The sequence below is a fragment of the Portunus trituberculatus genome, chromosome 45 (genome assembly GCF_017591435.1).
Source record: "Portunus trituberculatus isolate SZX2019 chromosome 45, ASM1759143v1, whole genome shotgun sequence".
Taxonomy (NCBI): Eukaryota; Metazoa; Arthropoda; class Malacostraca; order Decapoda; family Portunidae; genus Portunus; species Portunus trituberculatus.
This window is the reverse complement of record NC_059299.1, coordinates 4078706-4097479: the sequence shown is the minus strand read 5'-3', so window position 1 is coordinate 4097479 and position 18774 is coordinate 4078706. Positions and strand designations below refer to the sequence as shown.

The 18774-nt window shown below is 43.2% G+C and overlaps 1 protein-coding gene across 5 annotated transcripts in view; it reads left to right on the top strand.

Annotated features, from left to right (window-relative positions):
* Nucleotides 1–13116, top strand: part of LOC123519355 (cytoplasmic protein NCK1-like) — a 37156-nt gene extending 24040 nt beyond the window's left edge. For 4 of the 5 annotated variants that reach the window (XM_045280611.1, XM_045280609.1, XM_045280612.1 and 1 more), the window contains 5 exons: nt 6091–6284; nt 6636–6919; nt 7721–7900; nt 8578–8778; nt 9499–13116. In XM_045280611.1, the coding sequence (XP_045136546.1) occupies nt 6091–6284; nt 6636–6919; nt 7721–7900; nt 8578–8778; nt 9499–9699 (1060 nt within the window). In that variant the 3' untranslated portion in view covers nt 9700–13116. Of the gene's footprint in view, nt 1–1215; nt 1708–6090; nt 6285–6635; nt 6920–7720; nt 7901–8577; nt 8779–9498 lie in introns of all 5 variants that reach the window. The other variant, XM_045280613.1, reaches the window with a different exon arrangement.
* The last annotated feature ends 5658 nt before the right edge of the window (nt 13117–18774 follow it).

Genomic DNA, 18774 nt, shown 5'->3' with positions numbered 1-18774 from the left:
CATCACCTTTCTCCTGCATCACCTCCTCCTCCTCCTCCTCCTCCTCCTCCTCCTCCTCCTCCTCCTCCTCCTGGACCATGCAGCAACTGTACCTCATGACGTTTATTGATTGCCAACACACACACACACACACACACACACACACACACACACATTGCAGTACCTGGGTGAACTAACACAACACGCAACACAACTCGATACCCGTGACGTGAGCTGGTGTTACTGGGCAGTGTTGCCAGTGGTGCTAAGTGTTGAGTGGTGCCTGGTAACAGTGGAGGCGTGGTGTGGTGGTGATGTGCTGTGTTGTGGTGGTGGTGTGTTGTGGTGGAAAGACAAACACACGAACGCACTAACAGAAAGAGGAATGAAGCACTAGAATGCCTAGGAAAACTCGTCCTTTACTCTCAAAACACAACACAAAACACACACTGAGAAACATCTGTGTGTGTGTGTGTGTGTGTGTGTGTGTGTGTGTGTGTGTGTGTGTGTGTGTGTGTGTGTGTGTGTGTGTGTGTGTTTAAACCTACCAGAAACCAAGCAGACTGAAACATTTGCGTGTGCGTGTGCGTTACCTCCATGCCCACTCACAACACAAGCCACAACCGAATGAAACCTTTGCGTGTGCTTGTGCGTGTGGAAACTACCAAAAAGCAAGCAGAAGGAAACATTTACGTGTGTGTGCGTGTGCGTGTGCGTGTGTCCGCGTGTCTGCGTGTCTGGAACAAAGAAACGGTGTCCCAGGCTCCTCCGCTGACACTGGCCCGCTGACAGACACCTTACGGGGACATCGGGACATTGACAGAGGCCCTTGGGACACTACAAAGGCCGTAGATGTCCCAGGAAGGGCGTGTGGTGGTGGTGTGGTGGTGGTGAGAGGCAATGGGTGTGTCCTTCGTGCCGGTGGTGGTGGTGGTGGTGGCGGTGGTGACGGAAGGGCTGTTTGGTCGATATTTGAGTTTCACCTTCGGGATCTAACGCCTACTTGCAAGAGAGAGTGAGAGTGAGAGGGGAAATAAGAGGGAAATTTTGTGGCTTCTGTGTTTTGTGTTCTCAATCTAACGTTGGTTCTGGGTTGAGTGTGTGAGAGTGAGTGAGTGAGAGGAGAGTGAGAGGGAAAGAGAGAGTGAGTTACTGTGGCTGCAGAAGCTAACGCCGGTTTTAGAGAAGGAGAGAAAGGGAAAAAGACCTTAATTTGTATGACTTCCGGATTTACAGCTTCTTAATTCACCACCAAATTAGCGAAACGGAAACAGGAAAGATAGAGATAGAAAAAAAAGAGTGAGAGGACAAAATTATCTCTAACTAAACGAAACAGAGACGAGAGAAGGAAGAAAGCGAAACGAGAAAGAATAAAAGAGACTAGAGATTATGTGAATGTCTCGGCGTGAGGACAGTGATACCATTACTAGTGGAGCGGGCGTGGGTGTGGGCGTGGAGGGGCGGGAGTGACCAGGGAGAGGATGACCCGAGGACCTGCAGCTGCTGACGAAGAAGAGGCGCTGCTGCAGAGGGTGTGACGTGTCCTCCCACCCTGCTGCTGCTCCTTGTTGTTGTTGTTGTTGCTTGTTATTGTTATTTGGTGGTAGTGGTGGTGGTGGTACTGCTGCTGCTGCTGCTGTTGTTGTCTTCGTCTTCGTCGTCGCCTCCTTCGCCAGCTGACGCCTCGAACACCAAGCCTATGACATCAGCTATGAATTTTCTACCGGAGTAAGTTGTTTTGAGGGTTGTTGTTGTTGTTGTTGTTGTTGTTTCTTTACTTCTCTCAAGAAAATTTTTGTCTTCCGTCTTCACAGGATTTTTTTTCTTTTGCTCTCTTTTCCTGTCTTTTCTTCTTTTCCTTCTTCTTCTTCTTCTTCTTCTTCTTCTTCTTCTTCTTCTTCTTCTTCTTCTTCTTCTTCTTCTTCTTCTTCTTCTTCTTCTTCTTCTTCTTCTTCTTCTTCTTCTTCTTCTTCTTCTTCTTCTTCTTCTTCTTCTTCTTCTTCTTCTTCTTCTTCTTCTTCTTCTTCTTCTTCTTCTTCTTCTTCTTCTTCTTCTTCTTCTTCTTCTTCTTCTTCTTCTTCTTCTTCTTCTTCTTCTTCCTCACAGGGTTTTATTTTTTACCTTATTGTTACTGTCTTTTCTTTTCCTTTGTCTTCTTCTTCTTCTTCTTCTTCTTCCTATTTTTAAGTGGCAAACCTAAAAAAAGAAAAATGAACTAAGTATAAATTTACATGCATTCTTTTACTTCTTCTTTCCTTCCTCCCTCCTCTCAAACACCCAAGGTCAGATGTTTTCAAGGTCAAACACGAGAGAGAGAGAGAGAGAGAGAGAGAGAGAGAGAGAGAGAGAGAGAATATTACACATACCTTATCTTTCATGCATTCTTTTACTATTTTACTATTTTACCAGACGAGAGAGAGAGAGAGAGAGAGAGAGAGAGAGAGAGAGAGAGAGAAAACCTAACACACACAACACTTCATAACTAATCTCAAGACACGTGACACTTTATTTTCCTTTGTTTTTCCTTTCCCCAGTGTCACCCAGTTCAAGGTCACACGTGTTTAAAGACCTACAGAGAAAATACAAGGCCAAAAATACACGTGACACTTCATAACGTCATTCCAGATCACGTGACTCGACTCCAATCACGGTCAGAACACAGCAACACCACAAACACCAGAACACGTTAAGGGGGATGTCTAAACGTTTATTTTGTTTGTTTTTTTTATCCACGTGGTGAATGTTTTCCCTCCCCTGTGGTTGAGGAGGAGGAGGAGGAGGAGGAGGACGGGGACGGTTTTAAAGTTTGTTTCTCCCAGGGTATCTGAGTCCGGGTGGCACTGGTGGTGGTGGTGGTGGTGCTAGTTAAAGATGAAGTGGTGATGATTATTACCGTGTTGCTATGGTTGATTTGTATGGTGATGTGCGGTGGTGTGTGGTGAGGTCGTGGTTAACCCCTTCAGTACCATGCTTCGTTTTCTTATTTTGATTACTATTTTGGCGATTTTATACAGCTTCAGAAACAAAATGTGGAGATTAGAATAGGAAAGACTCCGGCCATTAACCTTTTGACCTCCATAGACCCTTCCTAATGTCAATAGAATCCAGATTATGAAGACTAGAATAATGAAGACTGACCATTAATCTTGTGACCTCCATAGACCCTTCCTAATGTCAATAGAATCCAGATTATGAAGACTAGAATAATGAAGAGTGACCATTAATCTTGTGACCTCCATAGACCCTTCCTAATGTCAGTAAAATATCTAATCATACCCCAAAAATCACTGTAGAAATGCGTCTCAGGGGTTAATTTTGCGTGAGGTCAGTGATGTCACGGGGTTGTGGTGATGTTAGAGTTCATTTTAAGGTCAGATTTGATTATGGTGAGGTCACAGTCTAGGGTTTATAAGGTCACGTGTGGTGTGGTGAAGTCAATGTTGAATTAAGGTCATTGAGGTCAGAGGTCATTTGAGTGAGGTCACCGCTAACTGTTTGGACCGGGGTTAAGTGTCTTCTGGTTGTTTAGTTAAGGTCAGTTCATTTTAGTTAAAGGTTGATTAATATGACGTCACCCTTGGTTATATGAAGTCACGTGATACATCAACTGAAGTGAGGTCATGTCAATTTCTAGTGTGACCTCAACAAGTACTGTCATTCTCAATTGAGCACAACAAACCAAGCTCACCAATATTCCAGCCTGTGTGACCTCAGTTAACCTCACGATGTTACGGATAATTAGCGTCGCGTGGAGGGAGTGTGACGCTGGAGGCCTGCGGTGTGGTGCGGTGGTGCGGTACGGTGGTGCAGGCTGTGGTAGGCTGCGTTGGGGTAGGTCAGGAGTGGAGAGCAAATGTTTTGGTGTGTCTTGCCCTACTAACATTGATCTTTGCCTTGCCCTTGTATCTCTCTCTCTCTCTCTCTCTCTCTCTCTCTCTCTCTCTCTCTCTCTCTCTCTCTCTCTCTCTCTCTCTCTCTCTCGTAATGTAGAAATTTTGCCCTTGGTTCCTTTTCTTTTTTTTTCTTTCTTGTTTCATTTATCTATCCATTCATTTATTGCGTTTTATTTTGTTTTTCTTTCGTTTCTTCCTTCATTTGTTTTTCTTGCTTTCTTTTCCTTGTTCTTTTCTCTCTCCTTTATTTTTTCATCTCTTCTTTCCTTTCATTCATTCTTGTTTTCTTTTTCCTTTTCTTTCTTCCTTCATTTGTTTCTTGCTTTCTTTTCCTTGCTTTCCTTCTCTATTTATTTAATCTCCTTTCCTTTCTTATTTTTTCTTTTTTTCTTTCACATTTCTTACTCTCCCTGTTTTTTGCAAGTGAAGGAATGAAGAGTGAAATGAGAACAGCAACAGTGAAGGAATGAAGGGGGAAAGAATTAATAACTTTACAAAGGTGCAAGTGTATGTGATGAGTCATGTGTGTGTGTGTGTGTGTGTGTGTGTGTATACCAGTTATGAGTCACAGTGGCTTGCCTTTACTGACTCAAGCCTGACTCACCACCACCATCACCACCACCATTGTTTAAGTTTCTTGTGTAAGTTTCTCCTAACCTTTCTCACTTTCTCACTCATTTAATTTATTTGCTTATTATCTTATCTGTGCTTTCTTATTTATGGACCGACTTGTTCATCATTCATCGTTCTTCATGCAAAAACTTCAATATTAGGTGTGGAGTAATTTCTCGGATCCATGTTCTGAATCACCTGTTTGTTTGTGTCTTGACGAGGATTTCAAGACATTTGCTGCTGACTTTTGGCTAACTGTTTGATCTTTAAGGGACTGGCATTCAAGTGGACCTCTTTTTTGTATTGATTGATTGATTGATCTTTTTTTTTTTATATATATTTTCTTGCCCCTGGTTGGCTTTCCCTCTTGTATAAAAAAAAATGATGGAATATTACTGGTGTGTTATTTATTTATATTTACCTCATCTACTTGTGTTTCTCGGGGCAAAGTAGCTTAGTGTAAGACTCCTGGCTCGCAGTGTGGCAGGGGCTGTGGTGCTGTGTTACTGTCTCAGGGTGTGTGTGTGTGTGTGTGTGTGTGTGTGTGTGTGTGTGTGTGTGTGGCTTATGCTGGGGAAAAGTGTTTGTGTGTTTGTCTGTGTGTGTGTCTGTGTCTGTGTCTCTGTCTTATGCTGGGGAAAAGTGTCTCTCTTTGTTTCTTTGTGTGTGTCTGTGTGGCTCTGTCTCTCTGTGTGTCTGATCTCTCTTATGCTGGGAGAAGTAAAAGGTCAACATGGTTTGGTGTTAATGTTTTCTGGGTTTCTTTTTTCTATTTTTTTTTATTTTTATCTTTTTTTTGGGGGGGTAAAATGTTGTTGCATTTCCCTCGATGTTATTCTTCTGTTGTTTTTCTTATTTTATTTTTCCTTGTTTTTCCGTTTTCCTGGGTTTTTCCTGTTTTTTTTTTAGGGGTGTTGGTTAGATTGTGTGTAATTTTAGGTTTTTTTCCCTTTTTTTCCTTGGGTTTCTTTTAAGGCTACTCATAAGAAAGATTAGATGTTTTGTTCTTGCTTATTTTCCTCATTTTCTTTCTGACGGCATTAATGAAATTGGATGTTTTGTCTATTTTCATTTTTTATTCAAAGTGAGTGGATTGATAAAGGCAGATTCATGAGGGCCAATAGGTCTCTTGCTGTTCATTTATCCATCACGCTCTTGTCTATACATAAGGAAAGGCAGATTCTCACACACATTTGCTTCTCGCTTGCAGAATAAAAGAAAACAATATTCGTAATTCTTTTTTTTTTTTGAGGGTCAATAGATCTGCTACTGTTTTTTTGCCCCTCACATTCTTGTCTATGTATAAGGAAAGACATGGATTTTCACACATATTAGCTTCCCCCTTGCAGAATAGGTAAGGCAATATAGTTCTTTTATATGGGCCAATAGGTCTGTTGTTGTTTGTTCACCCATCACATTCTCATCTATACTCAAGACATGGATTGTTTCACACATTTTTTTTCTCCCTCGCTGAATGTAAAAGGCAATATAGATAGTTCTTTTATGTGGGCCAATAGATCTGTTGCTGCTTGTTTATCTGTCACTTTTGTCTAGATCCAGGTTAAGTCACCAATTTTCCAACTCACACATGCCCTTCTCCCCGCAGTATAAAGAAGCGTGTGAAGAAAGGAGGGGGGAGTCGCACCCTACCGTCAGCCGGAGGAACACCAACACGGGGGGTGGACAGCCCAGGGGGTGTACGTGGCAACACCCCCATCGACCCCTCAGAGGCCATCGGCTGGGCTGTGGTCAAGTATAACTACCAAGCACAGCAGATGGATGAACTGTCACTAGTGAAAGGTGAGTGAGGTGAGGGAGGTTGTAGTGAGGAGCTGGCTGTCTATTGTTCTGTTAAGGATGTTACAGAGAGTATCCATCTGTCTTGTTTTTTGGAAAGGTTACAGTGACCACATATTTCTCATCTATCTGTCTGCCTACTCTCAGCCAACATTCCCTACACAGACAGACTGGCTCTATTCTCTGTAACCTAACCTAATACAAATTTTAACCCTAGCACAGATTAATTTTAACCCTAATACTAACTAGACTCACCCAAGCAAACCCTCACAGGCAAGTCTTAACCCCAACACTAGCTAAACTCAAACAAACCCTCATTCAAGCCACAATCTTACCTAACCTATCCTCCTGCAGGCACAAGAGTCCTCATCCTGGAGAAGAGCAACGATGGATGGTGGCGAGGTCACTACAACAACTTGGTGGGGTGGTTCCCTTCCAACTACACTACAGAGGAGCCAGCGGAGGATGACCACACCTACACCATGGCGGAGAATGTGTTGGACGTGGTGGTGGCTCTTTACTCCTTTACGGCCCAGAATGAACATGAGCTTTCATTCACCAAGGGGGAGAGGATGGAGGTGCTGGACCGGCCTCCCTCTGACCCTGAGTGGTATAGGGCCAGGAACACACAGGGCCAGGTGGGTTGTGTAGGGCTGTGTCTGGGGAGTCTCTTAGGGAATGGGGAAAGTGAGAAAGAAAAATGAAGTTAATTAGGAGAGGAAAAGGTTAAGTGAAAATGAGTCGCTGTGTTAGGGAATGGGGAAAATGAGAAAGGAAAAAAAGTGGAAGAAAAATTAAGAATATGAAGTAGGAGAGAAAAAGGAAAGATAAAAAAGGTCTAGTCATTCAGTCTGAGAAAAGAGAAAAGAAGTGAAAGGAAAATGAAAAAAAAAGTGGTGGGAGAGAAAAAGGAAGGAGAAAATGAGGTGTCTGGTTGGTCATTGTGCTAGGGAATGAGAAAAATGAGAAAGGAGGAAAAAAGTGGAAGGAAAATGAAGAAAGTGTCAAGTAGGAGAGAAAAAAGGTATTCTTGTTTATTTGTTTACATTTATAATACATTCATTATGTATTTGACATATTGTTTTCCATTGACTTAATTAATTGCCTTGTCAATTTGCAAAACACTCAAAATACACCTTCATTTATCACATCCTGGTTGACTCATATTTACACATTTACTTATTCCCCTCACCCATTCACTCATTCACAATAGATCACCTGTAACAATCAAATACCATACTCACAGTCCCTCCTCCTTCTCTCTTCCCTTACAGGTTTTCCATTCACTTATTTGCCTTGTCAATTTGCGAAACACTCAAAATAGACCTTCATTCATCACACACTTACTCATTGCCTTCACCCATTCACTCACAGTAGATCACCTGTAACAATCAAATCCCACACTAACAGTCCTTCCGTCCCTCTCTGATTCCCTGCAGGTTGGTCTCATCCCAAAGAATTACGTACAGGAGCTTCACGAGGTGGTGGACGCCCGAACACCAAGATCCAGGGAGCCCTCACAGACCAGGCAGCTCCCTCCGCCCGGCCCCAGCAACAGTGCCCACCCTGCCCCGGCCACCAACGGGGGTGCCCACAATGCTGAGACTCATTTGGCACAGGTTTGTTGTTGTGGTGAAGTGGCTGTGTTTTTGTTGCTTTAGTTATGTTTAGTTTTATTTTTCTTGTTTTTAGTTGCTTTTGTTCTCAGTTCTTGTTCTCTCTCTCTCTCTCTCTCTCTCTCTCTCTCTCTCTCTCTCTCTCTCTCTCTCTCTCTCTCTCTCTCTCTCTCTCTCTCTCTCTCTCTCTCTCTCTCTCTCTCTCTCTCTCTCTCTCTCTCTCTCTCTCTCTTTTGTTCTCTTTTCCTTTTTTGCCTTCTTTTCATCTCTTGTCTCTTCCATTTCTGTCTTTTCTTTGTTATTTTTTTTAATCTCTTCTACTTAACAAATCTTCATTCCTTCTTTAATTTTTCCTTCTACTTTTTCTTTAATCATTTTTTCAGTTTCTTCACTTTCTTACTCCATTTTTTTTATACGTAATTGATTCAAGGCTCACCATACTATCCACAAGCACTAATGAAGACACCAAACACCCAGTAACTCAAAAACAACACTTAGAAAATCACTCACCACTATTGATTCAAGACACCAAAACACCAAAACACTCACAAGCCATCCACAAGCACTTACCAAGACACCAAACACCCAGTAACTCACAAACAGCACTTACCAAATCACTCAGCACTATTTATACATGACACCAGAACACCCAGCAACTCACAAACACTTCCACTTGACAGGGAATGCAGGGGATGAACATAAACGCAGCTGCCCCCACCCCGCCTGCCCCTGCCATGTCCGTGGGGAGTGTGCCGCAGGACAAGAGCCACTTCACCACCCGGGATTGGTACTACGGCCCCATCACGCGCGCCCAGTGTGACGACATCCTGAACCAGCGGGGCCACGACGGGGACTTCCTCATCAGGGACTCGGAAACCAACGTAAGTATTAGGAGTGTTAGTTTGGAGGGTTAAATTAGTTGTTTTGGTGGTGCTTTAAGATTTATCGAGATTGTATGAGTTGATTGTGTATTGGGATGTGTTAATGTGCAGTGTCTTCAATTAGTTGTTTTAGAGTTTATTATGATTGTATGTGTTCATTGTTTTAGTGGTGCTTGAAAGTTTATTAATTATGCTGGTGAAGACATTTACAGGTGCTGATTATTGTTACTCAGACTGTCAGAAACATTAAAGGCACTTACAAGATGCATTAAAGAACATTGGAGAAATTTATAAGATATACCATTAACAAGCATCATTGAAGACACTCACAGAAAGAAACACACAAACACTGAGGTATACCATTAGCAGGCATTACTCAAGACACACTCACAGAAAGAAGTACTAAGTGGACCACAATGGTACAGTGGAGCCACATGCTTTGGGTCCATGTTGTCTCCAAGTGGACAGGTTTGAATCCTGGTCATGGTTTGAGTGTAGGAAGGGCTTTTTTACTCAGGGTAATAGATCCCTAATGGGTTGGCTTTCAGATAGGAGATATCCAAAAAAGTACCTCCTTTATCCCTGAAATTCCTGTGAAAAAACCAGCATTCTGTATATAAAAAAGAAAAACAAGCATTACTAAAGGCACACTTGTAGGAAATGCTAACCAACAGTACTCAGACACTGGCAGGAAGCACTAACGTACCCCTAACATGGCAGGTTGGTGACTTCAGCGTGTCGTTGAAGGCCGCGGGGCGCAACAAGCACTTCCGGGTCCACGTGGAGAACGGCCTTTACTGCATCGGCCAGCGGAAATTCCAAAACCTGGACCAGCTGGTGGACCACTACCAGCGGTCCCCCATCTACACCAGCCAAAAGGGGGAGAAGCTCTACCTAATCCGACCGTTGCCCAAGCCATAAATAAGCTTTTAGAGTCTTAATGCTGTATAAGTAACAATAATGTCCCCTCACTTGCCTCCAACACTCCAACGCTCTCCGCACAAACAGTGACGGAAAGACCCCAGCCTCCGCCTCAACCACTCCCTCTCCACCTCTCCTCTTTCCCCTCTCCTGCAGGTTGAGCCTGAGAACTTACTACTTTTCCTTCGCCGCAAGAAGTTGACCTCCTGGCGTCCTCCTCCCAGCCATTAGCTCTTCCTTCACTGTACTAGAGGAAAAGATAACAGATGCCGTGAATCTATTTTATCTTGTCGAGGCATGAAGGTATTGGATAGATTGTAATTTTATATCATTGATCACATGCATTACTAGACTAACTTGAGCCCCTCCCCTGCTCCCCTACACCCTTTGCTATTCCACCAGTAACCTAAGCAGCTATTTTGTCGGCTGCTATTGACCGAGGGGCGACCGTGACAGACGTTCTGCCGTGTCGCTCCTCGCCGGTTCACAGGACACTGAAGAAGAGAAAAATGTAACTACAGGCAACTATGGAGACACTTTCTTACTTAATGCTCTGTGTGTAGCTTAGCAGTAATATGACATAACAGTAACAATCTGAATCGTGCTGTCTTCTCCACGGAAACGACTGACTGCTGTCACGTCGCTGGCCTTCAGTGGATGCTGTGTTTTTTCAGTGTGCTTGGAATGTGCTGTCTGGTCCTGTACTAAGGCTCACCACTGGTTGGTTGGTTCCTGTACGTACTCCAGTGATCCTTGGAGATTCTTGCCCCTCAAACAACTCAGTGAACTTGCCACCTGACAATCCATGTGATTTTGAAAGGATCGGATGACTGGTGGCTGGTGCAGAGTGTGAAGACCTGCACGCGGTGACTCCTCGTGCTTATGCAATAACACACGACAGGTTTTGGTCCGGCCGGGAGTTCACACGCACTACTTGACTCGTCATCCTGCTGGTGGTGGTGGCGACGATTTCTAACAGGACTTGACTTTGTGTGAGTGGAGAAATAGGCTTTCTTATAAAGTACCCTTTGTGTGTTAACCTGTCACTCGCACCACAGACGCCAACCAGAACCAGAACACCCTAAGAGAAATACACAGAAGTACACAGAATCCACACATGAACTCCCATGATCACCCTTCCACCAGCATAACAAGCATAACAGGAACAAGAAACCCCAACTCTACCATGCTGAGCAGATGCCCACTAAGCTCACAGGGTGGAGCCGTTCCCAGCAGCACCAACTGTCCCCCAGATACACACCATCTCGCAATGCAGACCTGTCAACACCACAACAGGACCAGATTCACACAACAGTATTAACATGCCAGCAACAGACTGTGCTGCTGTAACTTCTCCGCCGTGGTGCTCCAGCCGGGGGCTCGGCTCCTGGGTGGGCATATGATGAAGAAGCCTGTGTGTGTGTGCGTGCGTGTGTGTGTGTGTGTGTGTGTGTGTGTGTGTGTGTGTGTGTGTGTGTGTGTGTGTGTGTGAGTGAGAGTGAGAGTCTGTATATGTGTAAGTGTGGGTGAAAGACAGATTTGTGTACATAGCCAGCCCCAGCATCAGCCCTCAGCAAGTTTGGGGTTTTCTTTGTCCTTTCGTTCATCTTCCTTTCTGATCTTTATTATTTTTTATACGTACACACACATCATGGCTCTATTTTCCCACTCTTCCCCAGTGTTTTTATCATGTTTGCATGACAACAAGGAAAGACTATGATATTGTACTTTTAAGAGTATCATGTGTGTTGATGAGGCTTGTGTGGTGAGTGAATGTGTGTGTGAATGTGTCATTGTGTGTGGCCATCTGTCTGTCTCTCGTAAGGTGTCTTAAGGAGTGATTGATGGTGTATACTTCCTCCGAGCTAATCGGAGGAAAACTTTTGCCGGTAAATGTCCGAGAAAAGAAACATTTCTCAGTTTTTTGTACGTACGTGTCTACTTTCATGGCAGGTTTTCTATGAATTTAGCTTTTAGTCTAATACTGCTTCTTATTCCTACTAGTCAGTATAGCTTGAGAGATTTGTCCCTTTAATAGCTATCATTGCAGCTTCTTATTCTTCAGTTAATGTCTAACAGCATATAGATACATATATATATATATAAATACTATATCCCTGGAAGTAAGTCTTTAGTCATGTTTGAGAGTCGCAAGAGAGCTGGCAGCCTTGTGTTTTGTTTGGCATCTTTGTATTATGTTTGTTTTATTTTGTGCTTTATTTTTGTTGCATCATGCATGTTTTGAATGTCTGATGATGACTTCTTTGTACCTTTAAGTTTGCATTTTGTTAAATTATATTATATATGTGCACAGTAATCATGGTTACATGTTGTCATTAACACCCGTGATTCAAGGAACGCTCCCACCCCTCGCCTCACTAGTGCCACTCTTCCGTTCTCGCCGTTGCTCCCGCGTTTTGTCTCTTTTGCCGAAGAATCTCACGCTGGATGTTTCCTTGAAGTGGTGTGGAAGCGTTGCCTGTGAGTGCTGTGTGCTTGGTAAGTGCTAGTCATAAGTTCGACCACCACCATGGAATTCAGCCGTGCTATGAAGCATACCAGACAGAGTGTCAGTCAGGTTCCAGCCTTTCACACACTTTCATTGTTATTGCAACGATATTGTGTAGCCTGCCACTGTTAGTCCCTGCTTTCCCCATAACCAAAGATTGTCCCGTTCTGGATTCCTCCTCAAAGGTGTGCTTGAAACCGTAGGTCGGCCGCCATGGCCCACCCGGCCCGGCGGCCAAGGTAATGTTGCTGCCGTTAATACTGGTCGAGAGTAAAGTAAAAACCTGTCCCTTCGCTCCGCTCCCTCTGGTTCCTCGGTTCGTACCAAACGTCTGGCCAAAAAAGTTTCTCAACATTGGTGCTCCTCCTTCCCCAGAAAATCTCGGCTAACCAATTGGTCCGAGCGCAGAAGTCGGCTCAGCTCTTAACTTTAGTCGTGAACCAGAGGCAAGGTCTGGATAGATTTTGAGATAATACTCCTCTTTGTATGATAAACTGTTAATATACAGTAACTTTCCAGCCCCCTGATCCACCTGCCCCACTCCCCATAACAGTACATGTCTGTGCTTCAAGTAAGGACGCCGCCTCTGCCGCCTCCCTCGGACCTTTTTATAGTGCCGGCCGGGCCGTGTTGATTGGGTGAGTGAGTGGGTGTTGTGGTGGCTGCGGCGACACACCAGGCCAGTGCACAAGGAGCGCGCCCGCCGGCCGGGGGGTGGCAGGAGAGGGTGTTGTGCCCCAGTACAGAATTAAGTCACAAAGTCAGATTAATTTGGCGGCTAGTTAATAGTGGACTGAGTAGTTGGTGACGGACTGTCCAGGGAGAGACTTGGAGATGCTCAGTGTTGCCACTCATTTATACTTTTATGTTTGTACAAAATGTAACTACCTTAAAATTTTTACAAAATATGTGTCTTCTATCAATGTCCTTGTCATGAGTCTCCCTTCTCAAAAACTATGCAAACTTTGTTGAGTGAAATGTGTTCCTTCCCTAATGATTTTGTACCACTCGTCACCCTCAAGACCTTGTGTTGAATAAGGAGATCACATGGATTTGTTTTGTCCTTCCAATACCACACACAACGTTCCCTTAACCCTCACAGCAAGGCAGTGGTAATGAATGCCTCTGAAAACAACATAAGTTTATGTATTCACCACAGCAGGGCAGTGGAGTTCATACCCTCTGAAAACCATAGCATACAACCTCGCTAGTCTAAGAAGCTTCACTCAAAAACATTCTACCACTGAACCAATCACTAGAATACGTGGCTAATAATAAATGTATTACCATATTATACACACTAGAAATCCACTCCATTCATTATATGTTCTCCCTTCAAACTAAATTCCAAGTGAAATATATACAATGACAAAATTAGCACCACTGTATTCATTGGTTGCGTGCTTAAAAACCCACGCCATTCACTTTACATAAGACCCCCCTACCCGACACCCATACACCTCACGCTACCCACCTTACAAGTCCAAAGGGTGGCTGAGACTACCAAGTGACACATAATTAATGGCTGGATACCTCTCACCTACACAGTCCAGCCAGGTAAGCCGTCTCCCTATCACTACTCTATGTACGAAGGGTGATAAGATCAATACGTACAGCTCAATTTATAACACCATCCCTTCCCATGACCTTATATGTGAGTGTGAAGGAGTGAATACTAATAGGGTTACAAGATTGATGGTTGCATGGGTCACACACTACTGTTCAATTTAACTGAGTCCCTTCCCCTGTCCCTCCTCGTTAATTCATATTTTCATATTCATTCTGGTCATTATTTAGCGTTTTTATACGGTTTTTGAAACACTTGGGGATTAGAATAGTGAAGACTGGCCATTAATATTTTTGACTTCCATAGACCCTTCCTGATGCAAATAGAATCGTCTACTCCAAAATCATGGCAAAAATGTCTCGGAACTGAAAGGGTTAAGTGTGAAGAGTAAGTTTATAAGAGCGTCACACCTTTACAATTAGATTTAGTTCGCCGTCCATCCCGCCAGCCACTTCCCCATACTTACCTCTTTGTCAGTAAGAAGGGAGGGTACGTATTAAAAGCGACATATTATAATGTCAAAGTGCTTCGTACCCAAACAATATAATTTAACGAAGTCCCTCCTACCTTTACCTTCCCGTGGTGCATCCCCTAATAAGTAGACGAACACAATACTAACATTAGCACATAAATGGCTGGATGCTTCACACCCATAGGAATCAATTTAGTAAGGTGAGCCCCCCTTCCTCCCTCCCTGCATCCCGTTGGGCACTCCTCAAGATTGAAGAACTGGTAACTTTCTCTCCTGTTCGAGTGGGGAAAGTGGCTGGTTTTTGTAACATTTTTAAACCCCATACTTAAGAGTTTCTCACGTGGTAATTTATATAAGAAAAGTGGTGCTGAACCCTATGATGGTGCATATAAGTCCCTCCTCAAGGCACGGAAGGCCATAAAAGAGGGGCAAAAACTCCCTTCTACTCCAAGGTGGCCGCGATACTACAGAGAATGCAGGGCATCCCCCCAAGGGCCCCAGCCTCGCCGCGCCCAACCCACCGGGCCACTGCCTCTTGCTCCCATTTCATCTGCCTTGCTGAACCCGGGTGCAGAACTTTTATTGTTTCAGCGTTTTTTCTGGAACTTTAAGAGGATCCATATATTTCTTGCGAAGATTAATTTGTATGGTTTCAGTAACAGTTTAGTGACTTTTACTGGATTACACTGGGATGTTCAAGATTTACTGATTTCATTGTTAGTTTAATTGGCTCTATTGGAGTGTTAAGCGGTATTTTTTTTTTTTTTTTTTGAGGTTCCCGTGATAGTTTAATGACCTCTACTGGAATTTCCGTCCTTCCAATGATGGTTCAGCGAGGATTGTAGGTACACCTTTTGTTCTAGTAGAAGTACCTATTGTTTCTTTTCCTTTTCTTTTCTTATTTTCTATTTTTTCCGTGATTCCGGTGATAGTGTAACAAGAATTTTACTCTTAATAGGATCTAGTGAGAGTTTTGAGGTTTCCAAGGGTGTTTCTAGGATTTAGGTGAAAGTATAACGACTCTAACCGGTATTCAACATTATGAAAGATCCTAGTGAAACTTCCGGGGGATTTCCGAAGTGTCTAATGAATCTAGAGACAATTTAACACAGCACATCAACAAATCGGGAAACATCTATTGAAAACAGACCATGTGAGAGCCAACAGACCCATGAAATGCCCACTACCAACACACCACAACCCAAACCACGCCCTCTGCCCACTTATCCCAAAGAAGCCACACTACACTCCTTCATGCCCACACTAGCCAGCCAGCCAGTCAGTCACCGCCACTCGCGCAGAGGTGCAAGTTTCTCCTGCTCCTCATTTCTATAGCCCGTTTGTCTTTGTCTCGCATACAAGATGGAGTGATAGGCATTCTTCGCGTGTTTCAAGGTGAGTGGTGCATTATCTTCATCGCCTATGTTATCTTGATAGGTTAGAGTCGAGTGTGTGGACTGAGGTGGTGGAAATTCTAAGGAGTGCCACATGTTGGTCTGGTTATGTTTCTTTTTTCCAATCGTTTCAGTGTTTTATGTTGATTGTTAATGGCATCTTTAGTCTTAACATTTGTCACATAACGTTATTTCTCCATACACGTCTCTAGATCTTCCCTCATGTGTCTTTTTCTTTCTCATATGTTCATTCCAGTCTTTTATACGAGTATGGTTGTCAATGTTGTTTTTAGTCTCAACACTTGTCACATAAAGCTATTTCTCTATACACGCCGCTATAGATGTTTCCTCCTGTTTCTTTTCTCTTTCACACGCTCGTTCTATTTCACTGAGAGAAAACGGATCCAGGATTTTCATGCGACTCTTTCACATTGAGTTTTAAAGAAAGTATTTATGAGTCCACTGACAGTTTTACCACAGTGCACCGTCAGCGGGGAAAAATCCACGCGATAAACGGTATTTTGAAATGTTTTTGTGTCTAAACATTTACTAGCAGATTTTAGTAAGGTAAACTTGTGGGGAAGGGGCTATCTGTTTCAAGAATGCCTTCATGAATCCAGTGCTAGGTTGACAAGAACTGTGCATAATTGTTGAAAAAATATATCAAGAACCAGTCTTAACATAAAAGGCAGTAAAGGATGAAGTTTTGGTTTTCAAGTGTTTTCATGCCTTAAGGGAAAGTAAAATAAAACTGTGCATCATTAGTAGGAAAGAAAAGCAGTCAAGAAAATCAGAGGAAGCATATTTCTATACATTTGTGGAAAAAAAAAGAGAACTAAACGTTTCAACGTTTACAGAAATATTATGTCACCTCAAACGTTCACCTTCTCTGGTCTTCCCCCACGCAGTGAACCAAGGCAAGCGAGTGTGCGCAGCTTATGAATTCAAAGTACTGCATTGGTGGCTAAGTTAGTTTACTTGACCAGTCCAGCAGCAGCTCACCAATACTAGTTAAGCCAGCCACGTGCATTCACTCACCACAGAAACGCCTTGAGGGGAAGATTCCTAAGCCTGTTTCTGTCGTATTGTGATATAATCTTCCTTACTTGTTTGTGTTTGTGTGGTTTATTGATTCTGCATGCTTTTAATTTTGTTACATTTCGTATTTATTTGTTTATAGAGATATTTATTTATTTATTTATTTGTTTCTTGTCAATTTCGTTAGTTCATTAGTTAGTTAGACGAAGGAAGGGAAAAAGCAAATAATAAATGGATGAAAAAAAGAAAATGAAATGATAAAAAAAGAAAGAGATGAAGACAGAAATAAACAAGGAAGGAATACACGAAGAAAGAGAAAAAAAAAGCAAAACAAAGAAGAAATACATGAAGAGAGAGAGAGAGAGAGAGAGAGAAAGAGTCACACACAAAAAAAAAAGATAAATAACTTAATCTAACCTAACCTAAAAAAGAATAAACCAAACAGACAAATGAAAACACAACCAAAAATAAATAAAAATGAACAAATAAATAAATAAATAAAATAAACTCGTAAACAAAACAGCACTTCATCATACCTGGACGGACATACCTCAAGCTCTTCCGGATGTTGAGATGCGTGCGTGCGTAAAGAGAGAGAGAGAGAGAGAGAGAGAGAGAGAGAGAGAGAGAGAGAGAGAGAGCCAGCCTTGGGTATACTTCATCAGGAGAGGTAACGATGGAGGGTGCAGGGCCGGACGCAGAGTGGGTTAGGAGGTCGGAAAGGACACGGTCGCCTCGCATATATATATGAGTTCAGGTGAGGATGAGAATGGAGGGAAAAAAAAAAAAAACAGTGTTGCGGTTTCTCAATTAACGGGACGGGTTGTGGTTGTGAGAGAGAGAGAGAGAGAGAGAGAGAGAGACTTAGCTACTTATTTATGTACATTTTGATTCATGTCTATCTTCTTAACAGTCAGTTTTCTCTTCTGTGTTTTCTCCCTCTCTCTTTCTTTCTTCCTTTCTTTCTTTGTGTCTTTATTTCTTTCCTCGTCTATTTTTTTCAGAGAGAGAGAGAGAGAGAGAGAGAGTTTTGAGCATTCTTCTTTTTTTCATTTTCTTTCCTGCTTTTAGCCATAACTCTCTCTCTCTTTCTTCCTTTCACACACACACACACACACACACGCCCGGTAGCTCAGTGGTTAGAGCGCTGGCTTCACAAGCCAGATGACCGGGGTTCGATTCCCCGGCCGGGTGGAGATATTTGGGTGTGTCTCCTTTCACGTGTAGGTGCTGTTCACCTAGCAGTGAGTAGGTACGGGATGTAAATCGAGGAGTTGTGACCTTGTTGTCCCGGTGTGTGGTGTGTGCCTGGTCTCAGGCCTATCCGAAGATCGGAAATAATGAGCTCTGAGCTCGTTCCGTAGGGTAACGTCTGGCTGTCTCGTCAGAGACTGCAGCAGATCAAACAGTGAAACACACACACACACAAAGAATTTACGGACAGAAATATGGGTCACGCTGGTTGCATACTAAGTATTTCCTATTATCTCTCTCTCTCTCTCTCTCTCTCTCTCTCTTTGCTGTCGCTCTCACCTGACTGAACCGGCCTGTGGTGCGGGGGTGTGGGCGGGAAGCATGTAAGGGCATGTGGGTGGTTCCTTGTTTTTCATATATCACGGTACTGGGTGAACCGAGAACTGAGAGGCGGCAGTGGGTCACGGTTAGTGTTGGAACAAGGGAAGGAAGGAAGGAAAAGAGGAGGAAGAAGGAAGGGGAAGGGATGCGAAAGCTGGGTCGCTATCTTTGGCTCATGGTCTCTCGTGGTAGCTGTAGCGAGGCGTGAATGAGGTGATAGTTTGCAGTTTGGTCCACGTAGGAAGAGAGTCACACTGAACACGCTCTCACAGACACACACGCGAGGATATTAGAATTGGTTTGCTATGTAAGTCTTTGTTTTCTCAATACCTTTCCGTTTTATTCACTGTTTATTCGTATTTATTGATATACGCACACGAGTGACAGAAGCTTTGTGGAGTGACACGATATACAAGTGATACGAAATCGTTGTGCTGTCCAAGAAATCTCTTATCATTGTTTACGTTCGACAAAGGTGTAAAGAAGAGTGAAGATTCTGTCTAGAACCTAAAAAAAAACG